At 42.8% G+C, this 19,192-nt stretch overlaps 2 protein-coding genes across 2 annotated transcripts in view; both read right to left on the bottom strand.

The window, feature by feature from the left end:
* The window catches only part of Pon3 (paraoxonase 3), a 29,193-nt gene extending 21,668 nt beyond the window's left edge, over positions 1 to 7,525 (bottom strand). The window contains exons 1-2 of the mRNA XM_021164664.3: positions 7,392 to 7,525; positions 5,752 to 5,822 (exon numbers count right to left, since the gene is read on the bottom strand). Of these exons, the coding sequence (XP_021020323.1) occupies positions 5,752 to 5,822; positions 7,392 to 7,465 (145 nt within the window). The 5' untranslated portion in view covers positions 7,466 to 7,525. The remainder of the gene's footprint in view (positions 1 to 5,751; positions 5,823 to 7,391) is intronic.
* A 5,655-nt stretch (positions 7,526 to 13,180) lies between these two features.
* The window catches only part of Pon2 (paraoxonase 2), a 33,735-nt gene continuing 27,723 nt past the window's right edge, over positions 13,181 to 19,192 (bottom strand). Inside the window, exons 6-9 of the mRNA XM_021164502.2 lie at positions 17,727 to 17,927; positions 15,501 to 15,582; positions 14,646 to 14,774; positions 13,181 to 14,030 (exon numbers count right to left, since the gene is read on the bottom strand). Of these exons, the coding sequence (XP_021020161.2) occupies positions 13,872 to 14,030; positions 14,646 to 14,774; positions 15,501 to 15,582; positions 17,727 to 17,927 (571 nt within the window). The 3' untranslated portion in view covers positions 13,181 to 13,871. The remainder of the gene's footprint in view (positions 14,031 to 14,645; positions 14,775 to 15,500; positions 15,583 to 17,726; positions 17,928 to 19,192) is intronic.

The raw sequence follows: 19,192 nt of genomic DNA, 5'->3' as shown, positions 1-19,192 counted from the left end.
AGGCCTCTAAAGGCCTGCTAGAGCTAGTTGTACAAATCTCATGCTCCTTGTATAGTTCCAAATCTATTCATATTTTGGCCCAGGCTCAGTTCCCTTTTATCCTGCCCTCCTGGATACATTCTAGGTATGTATTGGTGCTTCCTTGAGTAGTGGAAGCCTGCTAGATTTATTCATTATATATATATACAGAGAGAGAGAGATAGATACACACAGATATACACACACACATACACACACATAGATTCTCTCTCTCTCTCTCTCTCTCTCTCTCTCTCTCTCTCTCTCTCTCTCTCTCTCTCTCACCTGGTTTAGCCTTTCCTCACACTATCCTCACCCCTAATGTGCTACTGGGCATGAGGCCATTGCTTCAGCTTGTCAAAGCTTTCATGGATTTAGCATTCATCTTTATATGCAAATATTTTTGCCTGTGGGTAACTCCAACATGACATTTTTCACAGTGCTCTGTATCTTGCTTGTTAATTGGCTATTAGCCTGAAAACTTCCTAGGAACAAGGTCTGGTTTTATTCCATGTTGTATCTATGTATTGGACACATTATCTGGCTTTTCATTGTAGACAATCCGGATGCAACCTGTTTAACTTAAGAGGTAACCGTGTTAGCAGTTTGAACGTTGTCTCATCTTAGAAATAAATGCTATGAACATAATCTCTGAGTACAGATGTCCAGTTTACAGTGATGTGATTAGGAGGTTTCACCTTTCCAATGACAGGAAAATGAAAATGCATTCAGGAGAAACCTCACCCTCGGTTCTGACTTCCGATCTCCACAGTTCTCCGTGCGGCCTGAGCCATGTAAGCAGGGGCTGCTTCCTGTCATGGGGAGAAAGATGTCCTCCCTAGAGATGTTCCTAGGAATGCTCTGTGAGTTAGGAGTATGAAACGTAGTTTTGACTTACAGTATTTCCAACTTAAAGGATATTAATCATGTCATAGCACACACTGTGGTTTAGCTTCTCGATCAACCTCTATACAAGACATTCTGAGTTGTGAGATCTCTGATTTGTCTCCTTTTCTCTCCAAATGCCATTTTTACATAGCTCCCATATCAGCATCACCCTGCCCTAACATGCAGTGTTCAGGGGTCCTGTGTTTTTTATTGCCCTCCCTCCCACCACGCCACTGCACCAGAGCACATAGAAGCTGGTGCTTTGCTCTACGAGGTGTAAAAGCAGCATCAACAGGACTGACGGCATTCTACCCCACCACCCACACCCTTGAGTACATGGAATCTACAGGACAAGTCCCAGGCATCTCAACAGCAGGGAAAGCAGTGGAAGTGAGAGGTCCGGGGTCCTGTTTTCTGAGTTCTCCCTTCTCTCCATCCTGCCAGTCTATACCCAGCTATGGTCAAAACTCTCAGCTACCTCTCTCTCTCTTTCTCTCAGAACCTATAATGTTCCATCTAATCAACCCTACTAGGACTTGCCATCAGTTCGATAAGTTCCTCCTTTCTCCAATCATTCCCTGTAAATACCTCAAGACAGTGTCACTCCAGAAACTTCTATATGTTATTATTATTATTTCATACCTTGGGAGGAAGTTTCTGACTGTCAGCTGAGTAAATAAATGGACTTTACTATGGAGCAGCAGTGCATCTTAGAGACTGGGAAGGCGCAGAAAGAAGGAAAAGCTGAAAACTACCAAATCCAATACTGCGAACTTGATAACCCTGCCTGCAGAAATCCCGCATTCAGTGGGCCCACACATTATTTCAAGTGTAGCTCTGCCTAGATGCCAAGAGATGCCACACGACGTCCTTGTTATATAGTTCTCAATCCACATAGGCTTGGGGAAGGGAAAAGTTAGTACAGAAGGGAGAAAGCAAGGAAGGGAGAAGAATGGTTGTCCTGTCAATCCTTCCTGTAAGAAACCTGTGATGCACACTTAACATCTCAGCCTTGGGAACACAAGGCAGGAGGACTGCCATGAGGTGAGGGCCAGCCATGGCTACATAGCAAGACTGTATGTGGATAAAATCAGAGGAGGAGAAGACAAGGAGGGGGAAAGAAAAATAAACATACAAAAAGAAAGAGGTCCTTTTTTTTCCCACTGATGAATTATCTTCAAAAGTTTGATTTCAGCTGGGGCTGGTAAGTTAGGCCTGCAATCCCAGCATCACCCAGGGCCTGGGCAAGAAGATTAAGTCAGGACATGCCTGAGCTCAAGGCTTCCTTTCAGGACTAGCCTGAGCTACGGAACAAAACCACAAGTTGAAAAGAAAAAGCTACACTTACAGCTTAGGTGTAGGGTGCTTGCCTAAGTATGCATGAGGCTCTGGGTGTGAGCTCCAGTAAACCAAACACACACACACACATCCACATCCACACACACATGCACACACACACACACACACACATACACACACACATACACACACACACACAGAGGCATGTGCTCACCTGTCTGGTTGTAAAGAAACAAAAAGAACTTTCTTTGGCTATGTGTCTGCTGTGCTCCACTTACAGTCCTTCAGTACCGCTCCATTGCTACATAAAAGCCTCGACCATCAAATACTTAGGGCTCATGACTAATGTCTTCTTAGCTCACGCAATCAGTGTCCTCCATGCAAAGCACAGAGAGCCACATGAGCTTTATAGATCTGTGAGGCTAGAACAGGAGCTTGCAATAAAGTTAGCATCACACTTGTGGGCCCACACCTTTGACACTTCATGGTTTGGTTGTAGTTGTGTTTTGTTTGTATGTAATCATCAGCATTGTTTTATTAACAAATGGACTGCAGTCATTCTAACAGCTTCAGTTCTTCAAACATAAAATACAAACATGTGACAGATGCAAAAGATGACGTGGGTTTTTTGTTTTTTCCATCTCGTCTAAGCCTATTAAACTATTTGAGTAATCAAGACATTGACCCATGGCTTACAGTATTAACTGTAGCTTTAGTTTCTCAAATTTAGCTAACTTATATAATTTGAGAATTACAGTAGACATCAAAAGATCCTGTAATGTAAATATTTCCCTAAACAGCTTGACAGGCTCATGTCTTGAGAGATAAGCACGCAGTGTGTGTGGCTGCTACTCTCTAGATCAGTGGGTCTCAACCTGTGGGTCACAACCTCCATTGTCAAAAATATTCATGTTTTAATTCCTGACCGTAACCACCTCGATCAATGTCTTCTGTAGCCTGTCTCTCTGTTTCTACAAGCTGACGTGAAAGATGCTGTGCTTCAGCATGAATCTTCTCAGTCCACGGAAAGATGAATCCCAAAGTAGCAGTACAGCAGACCTCTGCCAACCCAGTGTTCTTCAAATTCATTAGCGATGGGACTGGCCACTATGAGATTATGACTGGGCAGATGGGGAGGAGGGGTAGGGAAGAAACAGCCATCTCCAGGAGGCTTGTTCTCTGCAGTCGGGAACATTGCACTATCAATGAGAGGGACTGGACAGTAGTAACCTCCTGTCTGTGCTTCCTTTTTCATACCACTTTCTCAATATACTCAGGACATAACGGAATCCAATTGTGGGACCTAGAGCTTAGATTTTTCCCCAAAGGAACCACAGCCAGTCTTCATCCATGGGTATTTTTCTTCTCTCTTAAGTCACCTGCTAGTTCTCCCAGTCTGTGCAAGGCACAGCCTCTTCCTCATCCTCTGACTCTGGGGATGCTTCTTTGATTCTTCTTAGAGCTTCGTGGATACTCCGTGTCAAAGGGTCGGTATCAGGCAGAAGTGTGAAGGATTCTCTCAAAACTTCCTTCTGAACCTTCTTCAACTTTACCCCTTTCCTTATCTGCGCCAAAATATTATTACTATCATCTTCATCAGGAAAAGGAGGCAGAGTCCGCTGTTCAACCTTTTTCAGATGAAAGCTACCACGCTTCAAGGATGCTAACACTTCATCCATGGTGAACTCACTCTCCTCCTCTGCAGCCCTTCCGCAGTCTTTCTGAGCTTTTTCCGGGCGCTAACCAGCTGACTGCCATCGAAGAGGTGTGCCGCAGGTGCACTGGCCGACTTTGGGATGCTCCTCTCATTGCCCTCCGTCCTAAGTGCATCTTCTCCAGTGTCTCTCACAAACCATTTCTACATGCCCGGAACAGGGCTGCGGATGTAGCTCGGTTGGTAGAACCTAAGCCAGAGGTCCTACCCACCCCCACCACACAAGGACGCTATAGAGCACCCCTTTGTCCTCAGCACTTAGGAAGTGGAGGCAAGAGGAAGAGAAGCTCAAGTTCATTTTGGGGTAAGTAATGGGTTCAAAGCCAGCCTGAAATTCTTGAAAGACTGCCTCAAAAATCAAAGCATACAAAAAAAAAAAAAAAGGGGGGGGGGGGGACATGGTAGGAGGTAAAAGAATAGAAAACCAAAATGAAGGGACTATTTTTTTTGCTTTTATATAAAAAGTATATATAACAAGAAAAAATAAAACACAAATTCACATCACAACATAAGCTGTCTTATCTCATACCAATAAATAAAGTCTTTGACCCTGGGGCGTTTACAATCTGATAATGAAAGAGAACACCAGCTCAGAAATAAACTGTGTGGTAGGCGTGGAACCAAACTGAGTTTTCAGCATGCTGTGAGCATGAGGACAAGAGAAGAATCTGAGGCTTACTGCAGTGCTCAACAGAGGGGGAGAAAATGTCATAGGGAAGATGAGAAAGACGGAGAAGCGCATTCCTAGTCCCCGGATGGACAGTGAGCATACATTCTGGCTGGATTGCCATTTTATCTTCTAGTAGTAAAACTGGAGGCTTGCAACCCAAGTAAACACAGTTGCAGGGCCGAGTAGGTGAGGTCTGTGGGCACAGAGGAGACTGCTGCCCACCAGTCTCCTGTGGGAGCAGGAGGGAGGGGCAAAGAGGAAACCGCGCCTCCAGAGGATGGTGGGCCTCACTGCAGGGAAGGGTGTAAGAGCCAAGCTGTACCGGAGAAGCAGTGTCAGGGGTGTGAGGTCCATGCCAGTTAAGTCTGAATCTAAATAATCAAAACTGGCCTCGTGGACCGGGAGAGGAGACGTCCAGTTGGTGAGGCTGGAGGTCTGGCTGCGGCGTTGAGATTAGTAATTTTGAGAGACAGCTAGGTAGGTTTTAAGTCTGAAGAAGTGCCTACCAGAAAATGATGCAGGAGAGGATACTTGAATCCAACATTGCCAAGAAGAGGGGAGAGGGGAGGGGAGAGAGGAGAGAGGGGAAGAGGGGAGAGAGGGGAGAGAGGAAGAGGGGAGAGATAAAGCGAGGAGGGGGGAGAGAGAAAGAGGGGAGAGATAAAGAGAGGAGGGGAGAGAGGAAGAGGGGAGGGTGGAGAGGGGTGGGTAGAGAGGGGGAGAGAGGGAGAGGGGAGGGTGGAGAGGGGAGAGGAGATGGAGAGGGGGGGGGAGAGGAAAAAGGGAGAGGGGGAGGGGGAGAGGAGAGGGTGGACAGGGAAGAGGGGAGAGGGGGAGAGGGGAGAGTGGAAGGGGAGAGGGGAGAGAGGGAGAGGGGAGAGAGGGAGAGGGAGTTGGCAAAGAAGAAATAGTAAATGAAATTCACTACATGATGGAGAAATGCCCTTAAGGAGACATACTGAGAAAAGCCAACTAGACGCTGGTCTGTGGAAGCTCTGTGGAGACTATACATACATGGGGGTATTCTGAAAAAAAAAAAAAAAAAAACTCTTTGTGCAGAAGCCACACCAAGAAGTAATAGAGAATTAAATAATTTAGTAGACTCAGGGAAATGATAACCAAGAAATTCTGCTCCCTCTTCTTGGTCCTGCCATGTACTTACCGAGGCCCTCAATCAGGTGGCAGTTCTGTGGTTCTGTGGACTTTATTTCTCGAGTTGTACTAACTCGCTCTCTGTAGAAGATAAAAATCAACAGGAAGAAAGCAACATGGAGGTCAAAGCACTCATCCCAAGTAGACATTTGAAACAGGCAGGGAGGTCTTTCAGTCACTTTCCTAATGTGACAATTATGGTACTGCCTTTCATGGATGCCTTAACAGATCTGTAGGCAACACCTCTGGGTTATAGTTACATAATATGTCTCATATAACCACTGTGCCTACAGAAGCTAACTTCACAGTTATTGCTGAAAGAATAAAGTAGAATTCTATACGAAATATAAGACCCCACTTAATGCTAGGCAGAACCGAACACTATTCTTCATTTAAAGGAACAAAACAGCATTACAAAAAACAAACAAACACAAACAGCATTACATCATATTCTTAACTATTACCTAATATGAATCTGTACTTACCCCTTTCATATTTTCTTGATTTCTTTTGACCTCCTTCCTCCAGTAGGGAGAAAAAAATTCCAAATTTCTCTGAGGTCTCCAAGGAGCTGAACTGATAACTTTAGCTCTAACTTCCTCATTTCAACTAAGCTTATGCTGACTTATTTTAGCAAAGGTACCGTATGGACCTGACACTACTAAAGGCATTAGCCAACGTGCTTTTCAGCACAGTACTCTTACCTTGCACAAAATAGTCTTCTAAATACTAGGTAGAATTTAAAATATTAATTGAACTGTATTCAAGAAGACTGAAGGAAGATTTATCTTTTGATCATTTATAAAAATTACCCTTTAGAGGTACGGTTTTAATTCTTGGGGGTGGGGAGGCCAGTGTTAGTCTCCCTAGCTGTACCACTCTTAAGTTTACTACTTGAAGATTCTGCCATTTGTTGTTTGGGGAGCAGGCGTGACAATGAGCACTCTCAAGCTGGACTAGAAAGCGTTGCCAACAGACATCAGTGTCTGAACAGATTGCAGCAGTGAACCTCTGAGACTAGTCTCTCCTCAGAGAAAGAATAAAAACAACTGGATGACAAGCAGAGGTCTTAGCCCCAAGTAGCAATAAGGGGGAGGAGGGGAGAGAGAAGAACCCATCTTTAAAAAAAAATCTTTCAGATCAAACTGAGTTTGAGACAGTAATTCCGGGATGGTTTCCCTGCCGGATCTTCTACTTCAAAAAGTCAACTACCCTTCAAGTCAGTTCCTGTCCGCGGGGTTCAGCTCTCTTCCCTGTTTCCTGGCTCACCTTCCAATGTGGCATTGCTTCTGGAATGGCCCGCACTTTCAGTGTCTGAGTCAGCTATAAACACCCAGCGGCAAGTCTGATCCCCTCCCCCAAGTCCAACACTTCCAAATGACTTGGTCTTTCACAAAGGCAATGTAGCAGAAGACCTGGAAAAGGTACCCAACCTTCAGAAATCAAACGTGGGCTTTCCTACCCTGGCAGCCTAGAAAGGCACGCAGCTGTCCCCTTTGCCAGTGAATGAGTCTCAAGGAGAAGGTCACTAAGAACTGAGGTTCCAAAACTGCTCCTTTCTGCACGCTAGGAAGTTGGAAGCAGGTGGTCCCTGACGTAGACTAGAAAGGAAAGAGAGCTGAAGACATCTCCATGGAGATGCCTACTCACCTAAAATTCAGAAGTCTTTCCCCTATTAAGGCCAGACAGGCTCCCAGCAAGGTCAGCGCCACAAGCTTCCCCATGGTGTCTGGGTGCCTTGGGCAAAAAGCAGGAAGACTGCTGCCGCTCCGGTGCGCGGACGCAGGGTCCCGCCCACTGATCGGTCCCTTGTGCCCCGCCTGCCTGCACCCTCCTGGCAGTTGTGCTGTCCCTTCCTAATAGTCTTGAAAGTTTTGCTCTCTCCTGCTCCAAGGCTCAAGGCCACCTCCACATGGAGGGCTCAAAGCCACTTGTCTACTTGAGTTTCAAAAGGGGGGTTTTGCGCTTCTGATTCAAGTCCACCTTTATTAGCGATGGTTCAAAGCCACTTTAAGGTGCGGATTCTAAGGCTGGCTCTCCAGGCAAGCGGTTCAAGAACATATTTCTGCCTAGGCTAAGGTCAGCTAAACTCTGGACCATTCAGGTTTGAACTCACAAGCTGGAATCTTCACGGTGTGGAAAGTTTGTTTCTTAAAGTCACAGAACTCAATTAACCTCAGCTTCTCCAGTGGACTGATGTGGGAGAGCTGCCTGGGAATCCAGAGTTCATAGATTAAAGCTTCAGAGTTCTGGCAGGCTGCATGTAAGAGGAGAAATTGCTCCATACACACCCTGAAGAAGAAAATACTGAAAGACAAGCCCTTTGGCTCATCCTTCTCGAGGAACCGGAGCTCTGAACTTTGGCTCAGAACTTCCTGGTGCCTTCAGGGTGGTAGACAAGTCCATCTGTCTGGCAATCTGGAGGATGAGCAGAATGTAATAATATTAGTAATAATAATGATAATAACAACATCATCAACAACAACAATATATCGTTTTTATGGGAAAGTCTTACTCTTCTGTGAACTTCAGGTCTTTCCAATGAAGAGCAAATTTTCCTTTCAGATAAACAATACTGTTGGAGAGACTGAAGGTGGTCAGACACTTGAGTTTAGGGAACATTGCGCCTTCAAGGATCATCTCTTTTTAGTTACTAATAGGAGGTAGCAGCAGCAGAATTCAGTTTAAAAAGAGAACTTTTTTTTTTTTTTAAATAGGAAGATTTTATAGGACTAAGGATATTAAGAAGAAGGTAGCCCTTGGTGTATAGAATATACCTAAATAAAATATTGGGTGATGGGCAAATGACTTGGCATAGGTAAAGCATATTTCAGCTCTTGCAGTAGGACCTAGGTTTCAGAAAATATCATATTAGTTGTTCCTCAAGAAATACCTTGGTATCAGGCAAACCTCATTTTGCCTACTCTCCTGTGTGCCAATCTCGTAAATCTTTCAAGAATTTATTCTCAAGCTAGTGAAACCTAGAAACGCCTGACCCAGGTCTTGAACCCACATCTCTGAGGCTAGGACCTGAGGATGTTTATAGGATAAAGAAGCAAGTGAAAGCGACTTGGAAGTAAAACAATCAACAGTCAATGAATTTATCCATCTTTGTGGAACACAGGATCATGCGGCCTTTAGCAGGATCTGAGGGCAGGGTGTAGAGCTCCCTATGCCACAAGTTCTGACTCAACTCCCAGAAATGTCTGACACTTTTTCATGACCCACTCATCAGAGGTGTCACCTACAAAAGTATTACTGGGAGGTCAGTATGCCGCTGCATGCTTTTCAATGTTATGGATTTGGAGCATCACCTTGTAGAAAGCAGCTGAGCACGAAGCAGGTTAGGACAGGAAGACCGAATGCCCAAAGCCAGACCCGGGTTAGATACTCTAGGGAGATGCTGGGTTGTTTTTTAAGGGAAGCTTCGGGACTTGAGGGGAGCAACATTTCCCTGGGGTTCCTGAAACTTTGATTTTGCTCTCTGTTCTTTTCTGTTGTAGTGAGCTTCCTTCCTTTCTCTCTCTTTTTATTTTATTAATCATTCTATTCGTTGACATCTCAAATGATATCCCACTTCCCTGTTAACCGCCCCATCCCACGTCTGCCCTCTCCTTACTCCCCTCTTCCTCCCTGAGGGTGCTCCCCCCACCTACCCACTGAGCGGCACAATTCCTTGAGCTAGCAAACTCTAAGAATCACAGATCTGGGAGCACGGGCCACAAATGGAGTGCTTTCCTGCATGCATGGGTTCCTGAGTTCCGCTGTCTAATACTGCAAACTATAAAACTAAAATACCTGAAAATTTTATTATTAAAAGTTAGCAATGGAAAAAATGTATATTTTTTTACATGTACAGAATCCCAAGGCTGCAATGACGGTTCAGCAGTCATGAATACTGAGTGCTACTGCACAGGACCCAGGTTTGATTCTCAGCACCAAACAACGGCAGCTTACCACCCTCTGTAACTCCAGGCAGGCCAGGGACAAATCTGATGGGATTTGTCTTTTGTTTCTTTGTTTGTTTTGTTGTTACTGTTGTTGATTTTTTGTGTTTTTTTGTCTCCATGGATACTGTATACATGTGGTGCCCATGTATACCTGCTATACATGGGCACCACATGTATAAAGTATCCTATTAGAATAATATCCTAATAGAAAATAATTCCTATTCATAAGAAAAGGGCTCATAATGGTTTTTTACATTTTATTTTATTTTTATTTTTTATACTCCATATTTCATTCCCTGCTCCCTGCCCCATCCACCCTCCGACTACTCCACATCCCACACCTCCACCCCACCCCACCCCGTCTCCACGTGGATGCCCCCACCCCCCACTCCACCTGACCTCTAAACTCCCTGGGGCCTTCAGGCTCTTGAGGGTTAGGTGCATCATCTCTGAAAGAACACAGACCTGGAAGTCCTCTGTATGTGTGTTGGGGGCCTCATATCAGCTGGTGTATGCTGTCTACTTGGTAGTACAGTGTTTGAGAGATCTTGGGGATCCAGATTAATTGAGACTGCTGGTCCTTCTACAGGATCTCCCTTCTCCTCAACTTCTTTCAACCTTCCCTAATTCAACATCAGGGGTCCAGCAGGAAGGCAGGACATCAAGTGAGGGATGGGGTTGTCATCCCATAGTCACATCTTTGACCCATAATTGTTCCTGTCTGAAAGAACTGCAGGGATGGAAATGGAGAGGAGCCTGAGGAAAAAATGGTTCAGAGACAGGCCCAAAGTGGGATCTAAGCTCAAGGGTAAGTTCTAAGGACTGACACTATTACTGAGGCTAAGGGGCGCTCACAAAGAGGGACCTAGCATGACTGCCCCCGAAAGACCCAACAAGCAGCTGTAAGATAATTGCACCCAACCAATGGAAAAAGGGGCCCATGTCTTTAAGAAAAACTAAAGACCAGAAAATTCAATGAATCATCATACAACTCCCCTTATATATCTAAGAGGATATTTTATAATTGATTAATTCAGATAATGTTTCATTGTATATCCCTGACTAGCCTGGAACTCACAGAAAGCCCCCTACCTCTGCCTCCAGAGTGCTGAAAGTAAAGAGTGCACCCCACCCCACACCCCAGCTAAGAGTGTTTAAAATCACTTGTAATAAGAGAGTGAAACTTAAACACATTGGAAGAAAACTTTTGAAACTTAAGAGCAAAAAGCAAGAGGGTATTAATGTGAACAGACACACAGGCATCCTCTTCTCCCATGTACAGATTCTTACCTAAAAATTGTATCAGTAATGAAAAGTGTAAGAAGCTATAGGAAAGCTGGTGAGGTGGGGGAGGGGCCATAAGTTCTCCACTGCTTTTTTTGTGCAGTGTTCAGCAGGTGCTTGATTGAAGACAGGACTGACTGAGCAAATGAGACTCTAGCGGGAGGGCCTTCTTTAGAGTAGTTATCAGGAATGCTTAACCCATGCCAAGACAAACAAATAAAAAATATGAAAGGAATACCACATAGATGACTTGATTTTCCTGTTCCCTCTGGAGGTTTGATGAAAGGAAAGAGGAAGAAAACTAAGGGCTGGAGAGATGGCTGGGCGGGTCAGAGTGTTTACAAGAGGATCTGAGTTGAAATCTCCAACCCCACTTAAAAGCTGGGCGTGCCCAGAAAGCTCTTAAGGCAATACAATGGAGAGCAATCGAGGAAGACACTTGAATGTCTTTCCCTAACCTCTGCCTTTGTCTGTGGGCACATGTATATAAACACACACACAGAGACACACACAGACACACAGACACACAGACACACACACAGAGAGAGAGAGAGAGAGAGAGAGAGAGAGAGAGAGAGAGAGAGAGAGAAAGCGCTCCAGTCTATCCCTTAGGAGTGCCAAATCCCATCTGTGGTTTCTGTTGTTTTGGGCAATGATGACTTAATCATCACCCAATCCTTTCTGTCCGCATTTGATCATAAAACGGTCGTCATAAATAAACACACATTATATTTGGAGTTGATAAAAGCAATCTCTCATACCCATTAGTACCCCCAAATCAGGACTTACTAAAAAACCTCTCCTGCTTGCCTAAGATAAGCAATAATAATAAGTGTTTATTAATTCATACAATAATAAGTGTTTATTAATTCATGTAATAAGATAAGCAAGAATAATAAGTGTTTATTAATTCATACCCCCTTTTCCACAAACAAAATTCTGAATAAATGTAATAAACAGAAAGCAACTTCACTTTTACCTAATTGTACTCTGCCATTTCCTGTGAAGGTGTCTTTTTAGACAGCCATTGTTATCCTCCTCTAAAACCAAAACCATCCCCTTCTTGGATTGTATCCTTAGGTAAACACTATTTAATCCTGCCTTATTCATCTGTGACCTAACAAGTTCTCCTTAGATATTGAAGCAGCAAGAAGCATTAATTCCTTGGCCTGAAATATAGTCCCTATTCATTCTTAACTGAATAAACTGAAAAATCAAAAATAATAAGTAACAGAAATATGTAAATATATAAATGAACCAGAGCCCAGGCTTAAGAATACTTCCGAAGTTTCCATCTGAAATCCATGAAATTATACAGCAAAACGTAGAACTCAAATTAGTATCTTCAATACACACACAGCACCCCCCGCCCCCAGAACACACTACTTACCACAGGGACAGGGTAACTATGAAGAACTGTCTCTATGGCAATAGCTTCATGGGATTGCTAATGGCACGGGGTCTGGCATTACAAACAGATTGATATTCACCCTGAGGAGGTGTGTGACCTTGACCGGCTGTGAAATGTTAACAACAATGCAATATTGACACGTACTCCCGCCAGGCTGCAATTAAGATTAAGTGAAATAATGAAGGTACCACTTCTCAATTGCTGGACATTTGATAACTAACATCCAGGCATCTTAAAGGGAAGGAGGAAGATGAGGGAAAATGAAACAAAAGGCTTCCAGAAGACGGTGGTTGAGAGATGACTGATGGGGAAGTCCTTTATAATAAAATTTTAATTAGAAAAATACACAGTGACAGCAGAAAGAAATACATTAATTTCTCTCTTCAGGACCCAAGGAGGCTTTGGGAGGCAGGGTGGCAAGAAATGTTCTTCCACTGATTTTGGCATCTTGACCCTGTCTTACTGTAGTGGCTGCAAACCAGACAGGTCAGACATCTGACCACTTCTGTCCTGGCTTCTGGACATAATTCTGTTCACTGAGCAGGTAAGAAGTAAGACGCCAGCTCTAAGCCTTTATTGCCTCTTTGTGTCAAAAACTGAATTGTATTTAGGAACAGAACCTATGAAAGATACCTTAAGAATTGAACATTGGAAGGTTGACTGTGACATAGGTAGGGAGGCCTCTGTGGGTTAGAGGCCACCTTGGCCTACACAGCAAGTTCCAGGCCAGTCAGAGGTACATACTGAGATTCTGTTTCAAATGAAAGAATAAACAAACAAACAAACAAATAAGCTGAGCTACAGTATTCTGTTGTTTTATTTTATTTTTCCAATAAAGAGCCCCTTTACATAGAGCTTTCATGAGAAATTAACATGGCCATTGATTCCTGTCTAACCGAATGCCCTAGGAGTCACTTCCCTCCTCACCCTCTCCAGAGGATCTCCCTTGGGAATTAAACACAAACAAGTGCCCGGATTTTGGTTAGTCCTGAATCCATTTCTAACTTGTAAATCAGTAAACAAAGCCGGATGTAGAAAACATCCAAGTGTTATCTATCAGTAGTCCTGCACAAGCTCAGCAGGCACAGCCTGGGGACCGAGGCCGCTGACCTGTTTACCATACTCCCTGCTTCAGTGGACTCTTACGTGGTGGAGACATGGAGGGGAAGCCCCTCTGTGCAAACTGCTTTCACTTCATGGAAAAGCAGCTTTCTTCTTTCTCCCTGGATCAGCAGAAAACAAACACACACACACAAACACACACACACACACACACACACACACACAAAGCCAATAATATAGTTCCTTTTCTTTTGATGCTAAAGGTGCATCAGAATTGCAAGGCCTTTCCTTATTGAAATAAAAGGAACTACGAATGTGGTATGTTACTAGGTCAGTACTGATGGTTAAATTCCCTCAGAATTGGCCCTTAATCAAAAGATTATTTTGTTACAACCTATTGCACTTGCATGCCAAAAATACAATTTAGAGTTCACAGTACAAGGCTTTCTGGTATAAAGTGCCTACGAGAAGTTTCCTATCATATATGGTCGCCACAGAACTTCCCTGGAGGACAGACCCGTTGTTGATATACACCGTTGTCACCGATGGCTTCTCGGATAGAATGTTCTGAATGCGGAGGACCTACCCAGGAGACACAACATATTAATAAAGCACCCACACACCCATACCACTCAAGCACCAATAATCCCTGCGCTCACCAATGACACATGATTAAGAAGGCATGCTGCTACAAACAGCGGTTACCAATCTCCTTAATGCTTAAAGTACTTCCTCCAACAGTCAAAAAACAAAACGGCCTTTTTAAAGCACCTAGTCAGCCATGCCAACACAGGATTTTGTGTGATTACAGCAATTCAACATTAATAGAAATAGGCTCCCACCACTGTGCCCGCTTTGACACTATTTCACCGGGCACAAAGCTCATGTCATGTGCTGAGCTGTCGTTTTAAGATTGCCAGCATACCACATGAAAGTGAACAGGGCCTGTGTCTTTGTAAAAATTACTTTTGACTAGTTCCCACCATAATTTAATACATCAAAAGATTACTTTTCTCCAAGCATTTGAGCAATGTAACATTCTGCCAATTATTGGCTTAAAGCAATTATAAAACTACCTCCCAGGTTTATTGTATTATTGGTTTAAAAGATCTAACAAATCATCCTCGTGGCAGTTTATTCCATTATTAGTTCAAAGGACTTGAATAATTGAGGTGGAAAAACTCAAAATAGAAGAACCTCTGACGCGGGAGGATGGTTCGGGTGGTACACGAAGAGCCTCTGTCCATTAGGGTGACAGCCGACCCAGATGTCGCCCGAGGAAGGATCAATAGATAAATTGTCCACCAACGTGCCCAACTGCAGAACCTTAGGAAGAAATCATGTCAATGTCTAAATGATGCCAGCAACCTGATTAAGTAATTTAGAGCAAGCCTTTCCTTTATGCATGTGGGGCCATTACATCCGTCTCCCTGCACCTGCCCTTCTGACACCAATATCGTTTAAAATAAATTTAATGAACTGGCTTGAAGTCATTTTTCATCTTCCCTGAACATAAGAAAACTTGGTGTGATCCATCTGTTCATATGATAATAATAATGCACTCCTTTTGCCTTAAAAGATGCCCAATGATCATTTAGCTCAAGGAAGTGCATCAAAGCAAGAGAGGAAATTCTTAATCACCCTAAAATATGTGTTTGTTGGCAGAAAATAATAATGGTGGGCAACTCAGTTTCTATCTTCATTTATTATTGAAAAAAACTGAATGTTCATAAATCTTCACTTGAAGATTCAACTATTTCTTTTCAACTATGAAAAAGTCTTATTGGGATTCATTAGATGTCATCAATACATCATAGAACAGTCCTAAATCCGTTGCCAATATCACTCAATCCACTGCAGGCTGCAGTCATTGACCATCCTAGTGACAACTGCCAGCTTTGTCTTGTTGGAAGGGTGCCACCTAAGAACACAGACTGGCTGCCTTGTCTGGCCCCTATGCTGTGGTTTTTGGGTGATATTGTTATAGTTAGCTTCATTACAATACTGCAAAGGCCAATCCATTCACATCTACACAGAAAACTAAATATTTACCTTTAGTTGAGTTAAATTCATATTAGGTTGTTTTTCCAAAACATGGATTTCATGGGCCAGTATGTCAGCAACGTAGACATACCTGTTCAGAAAAGACTCTAGTTAGCATTTTCTGTCAACAGAGATGTCTTAATACAGCAGAAAAGAGAAGGTCCTAAAACCTGCCCAGGAGTATGAGATGCCCTGAAGGAGTGCTTGATAAAGGTCAAGTTTTATTAAAAAAAATAATAATAAACTTTCAAAATCAGTTTAGTGTTATTCTAACAATTGTGGAGTTATTAAATTGGTTTTCAAAGGGTTTGTAAAAAAAAATCAATTGAATATGAAGTTCATAATATTTGCCGCTGAAATAACCAAAAGAGTTTGTTTTGAAAGAAAAAGCTTTTACCTTACACTATATAATTTAATATTTTATCATGTACATATTGAGTTATATAGCATGAAAAACTTTAGATATTTCTTAATGTGTATTAAAGTAAAATATTAATACATAAAGAGTCTTAAGATAAATATGAATCCAGAGTTGCATGTCTATACCTAAGGGGCAGTGAGTGAGGCTGAAACTGGAACTCGCTATCAGATGGCAACTGTCTCACTGAGCAGTCTCCCTGAAGTAGACCAGAATACCAGACTGTGTAAGCTACACACAGGACAGGGACATAACTTGGCTCTGCAAACATTTCCAACACATTGACCAGTTCAAACTGGTTTGTGCTCATGAACACCTGAGTCAACAGCACCAAGAAAAACAGCTCAATTCTAGAGACTGAAGAAATGTCAGGGGGCTGACAGACCATCAAAGGAGGGAACACTTGTACAAAACAGGAGGACGAAGCTTTCTGAAAGCCAGTGAGACAGGGCAAAGCGGTGTGAGCTACAGAGGGGCGTCAGCAGCGTAAAGAGCGAGTTGTCTTATGGGAAGTGTGGAAACAGAAACAGGAGTGAGGAGCAACTCTATGACAGTCCAGACCTTTCCTCCCTTGGTCTGACAGGGACCTGGACTCTACAGAATGCTCAGAAGAAAGAAATAATCTGATATCAAAGGGCTGGCTGTGACTAACAGTGACTGGGGATGGTTTTTCCACCTGGTGCTGTGGTGGATGCCTAGAGCCAGAGATGCGGATGGCAGAATCATCCCCACAAAGACCACAGTGGCTGGAGTTCAAAAGATGGAGGCGGGCTGAAAGCAAGCTGCAACAAACACAGCATATCAGAGGTGGAGAAAACAGAGCTTTGACTGCGCCAGCTGGAGATGGTTTGAATGATCTATATTTGTTTTCTGTACTAAATTGGTGAAGACAGATTTTTAATCACAAAATGAGGGGGCTGGTGAGATAGCTCAGTGGGTTAGAGCACCCGACTGCTCTTCTGAAGGTCCAGAGTTCAAATCCCAGCAACCACATGGTGGCTCACAACCATCCATAATGAGATCTGACTCCCTCTTCTGGAGGTCTAAAAACAGCTACAGTGTACTTACATATAATAATCACAAAATGAGAACGCTTGATTTGTCAAAGAATGTCAAATTCACAGCCCATTATAATTATGGTAGTTTAACTTGTTCAATGCAGTAATGCTGGAAAACAACCCCCAAATTAAAAACCCTTTCTTCTAAGTTGTGATTGTACACATAAGAATAGGAGAGAACTTTTGGTAAACAATTGGGCAACATAGATTGGCTACTATGAAAAGGATGCAAATGAGCCTGTGCACAGGCGTCATTCTACAGAATTCTTACACAAGTATTCAAACAATGGAGAGTCACAGTGAAGTAACGGCATTTTTCCTGGGTAAGTCCAAAGTGTAACCATGATGCTTTAATGATGTCTTCAAGACTTCTTATTTTAAAATAGTAACGGGATGTATTGTGGTGGTACACGAGAGGCATGAAGTGGTTTTGGACAGACAATAAATAAGCAAGTTACATAGCCATCAACAGAGAAATGGTTAAGTCAGTTTAGAATCATCCTTATGATGGGATGATATAGTCAATAGAACGACATTAATTAATAATTTAAATTTTGTATTGAAGGAGGAATTTTCAAACCTGGAATATTTCTTTTTTGTCTTATATTTAAAATGTCAAATCATTCGATTATAGTGTTACTTAATATGCAAACTATATTGTTATATATAAAATTAAAATTGGTATAGTAAAACCAAAGGGATTTGGCTTTTGGGGACAATTTATTTAAAAGTAGAGCTACCAGGGGAAGGGCTGTATACTTTTTATCAGGTGAAATATTGATCCCGTTGGCAGAATCGAATCCTTCTGCCACCAGCTTAACTTCTTCTGGACTGTAGTAAACAACATTTGCCCAGTGTAGGTTCAAGTATGTCTCCAAATACTTCAAGAAAGGGTCTGAGAAGTAGTGGTCATTGGTGGCGTAGAAGTGGGTGGGCCCAACAGCTATGATGTCATTCACACTGCAAGAGAAAAAAAATACCATGGGAGAGGAAATCCAAGCCTATGGACTCCATGTAAAAGATTAGAATAATGTTCACAAGCTTTCCACAGCAGGGATTTGAAATTTGGGGAAGTTTTCAACCCCCTACCCCCAAGAAAAAGGAAGCTATAATGACTCAGAACCAGAGGCAATGTACTATGATGGCAACTGGAAGAGAACAGTTATACACAGTACCACAGAACTAGAGGGCAGGGCCTCTGGCAATCGTGGCAGGATCCTTTAGGGAAGGGAAGAGATCTAGCCAGGTGCAGTGACACACATGTAATTCCAGAACATGGGAAGTAGAGGAACTTGAGTTTAAGCTCAACCAGGGCTTCACAATGAGGCCTTGTCTCGATAAATAAATAAATAAATAAATAAATAAATGAATAAATAAATTTATATTTAATTTTTTTCTTTATTAATACCTTTTTTTGGCTCAGGGTCTCCTATAGGGTAAGGTAGGCTGGCTCTCCTGGCCACTCTATCACCCAAGTCCTGGTGTTCCTTGTGTGTGCCATCATGCCCAGCTAAATGCATGTTTTCTGACACAGCATTCTGGGCTTCAACAGCTACCTATAAAGAGGTAGCTGTTGGCCTAAGCCTGACTGTCATTAGGCTGTCAGTCACATCTATCCCTACCTCGTTTATTCTGCAGCTGGACTTTCCTGAGGCCCCTTGCTTAGTCATTAGTCAAACGAAGGTTGACTGTTCAATTTCTACCTGCCTCACAAAGCTGCCAAGCTGGGAATGAACAAGCATCCAATAAACACTCGCAGAGAGACAGATGATGAAATGGTCAGAGACCAGCGCTTCAAGTGAGAGACTGATATGCTAAAAACAATTACCGTTTCTTGCCGGCTATGCAAAGGTGTTATTAAATTGAAATTTCAATTATCTTATGCAAAAATTTCTGAAAGAGATGCTTTCTTCTCTGTCAAATGAAAAAATCCAGAGCTACAAGGGAGGCATTTTCTTTCTCTTACTTTTTTTTTTTTTTCCTGAAAAAGCTCCACAATTTAGAAACTGCCTGATTGGTATTCGTGCTCTTATTTATTATGAAGTGCATTTGGGGAAAGAATGATTGGACATTACATGCTTATAACCTAGATAGGGAAGTAAAGATTAAAAAATATCTATCAAGTTCAAACTTAAAGCAGGAGCATAGTGCAAGCTGGGCTGGGGGGAGGGGGTGGATCTGTGAGTCTCCTGTGGTTATAGACTCCCCAGTCTTGCCATTTTTCT

Source organism: Mus caroli, unplaced genomic scaffold (genome assembly GCF_978045245.1).
Source record: "Mus caroli unplaced genomic scaffold, Mus_caroli_1 scaffold_7, whole genome shotgun sequence".
Taxonomy (NCBI): Eukaryota; Metazoa; Chordata; class Mammalia; order Rodentia; family Muridae; genus Mus; species Mus caroli.
The sequence above is the reverse complement of the archived record's forward strand: the minus strand, read 5'-3'. Positions and strand labels throughout refer to the sequence as shown.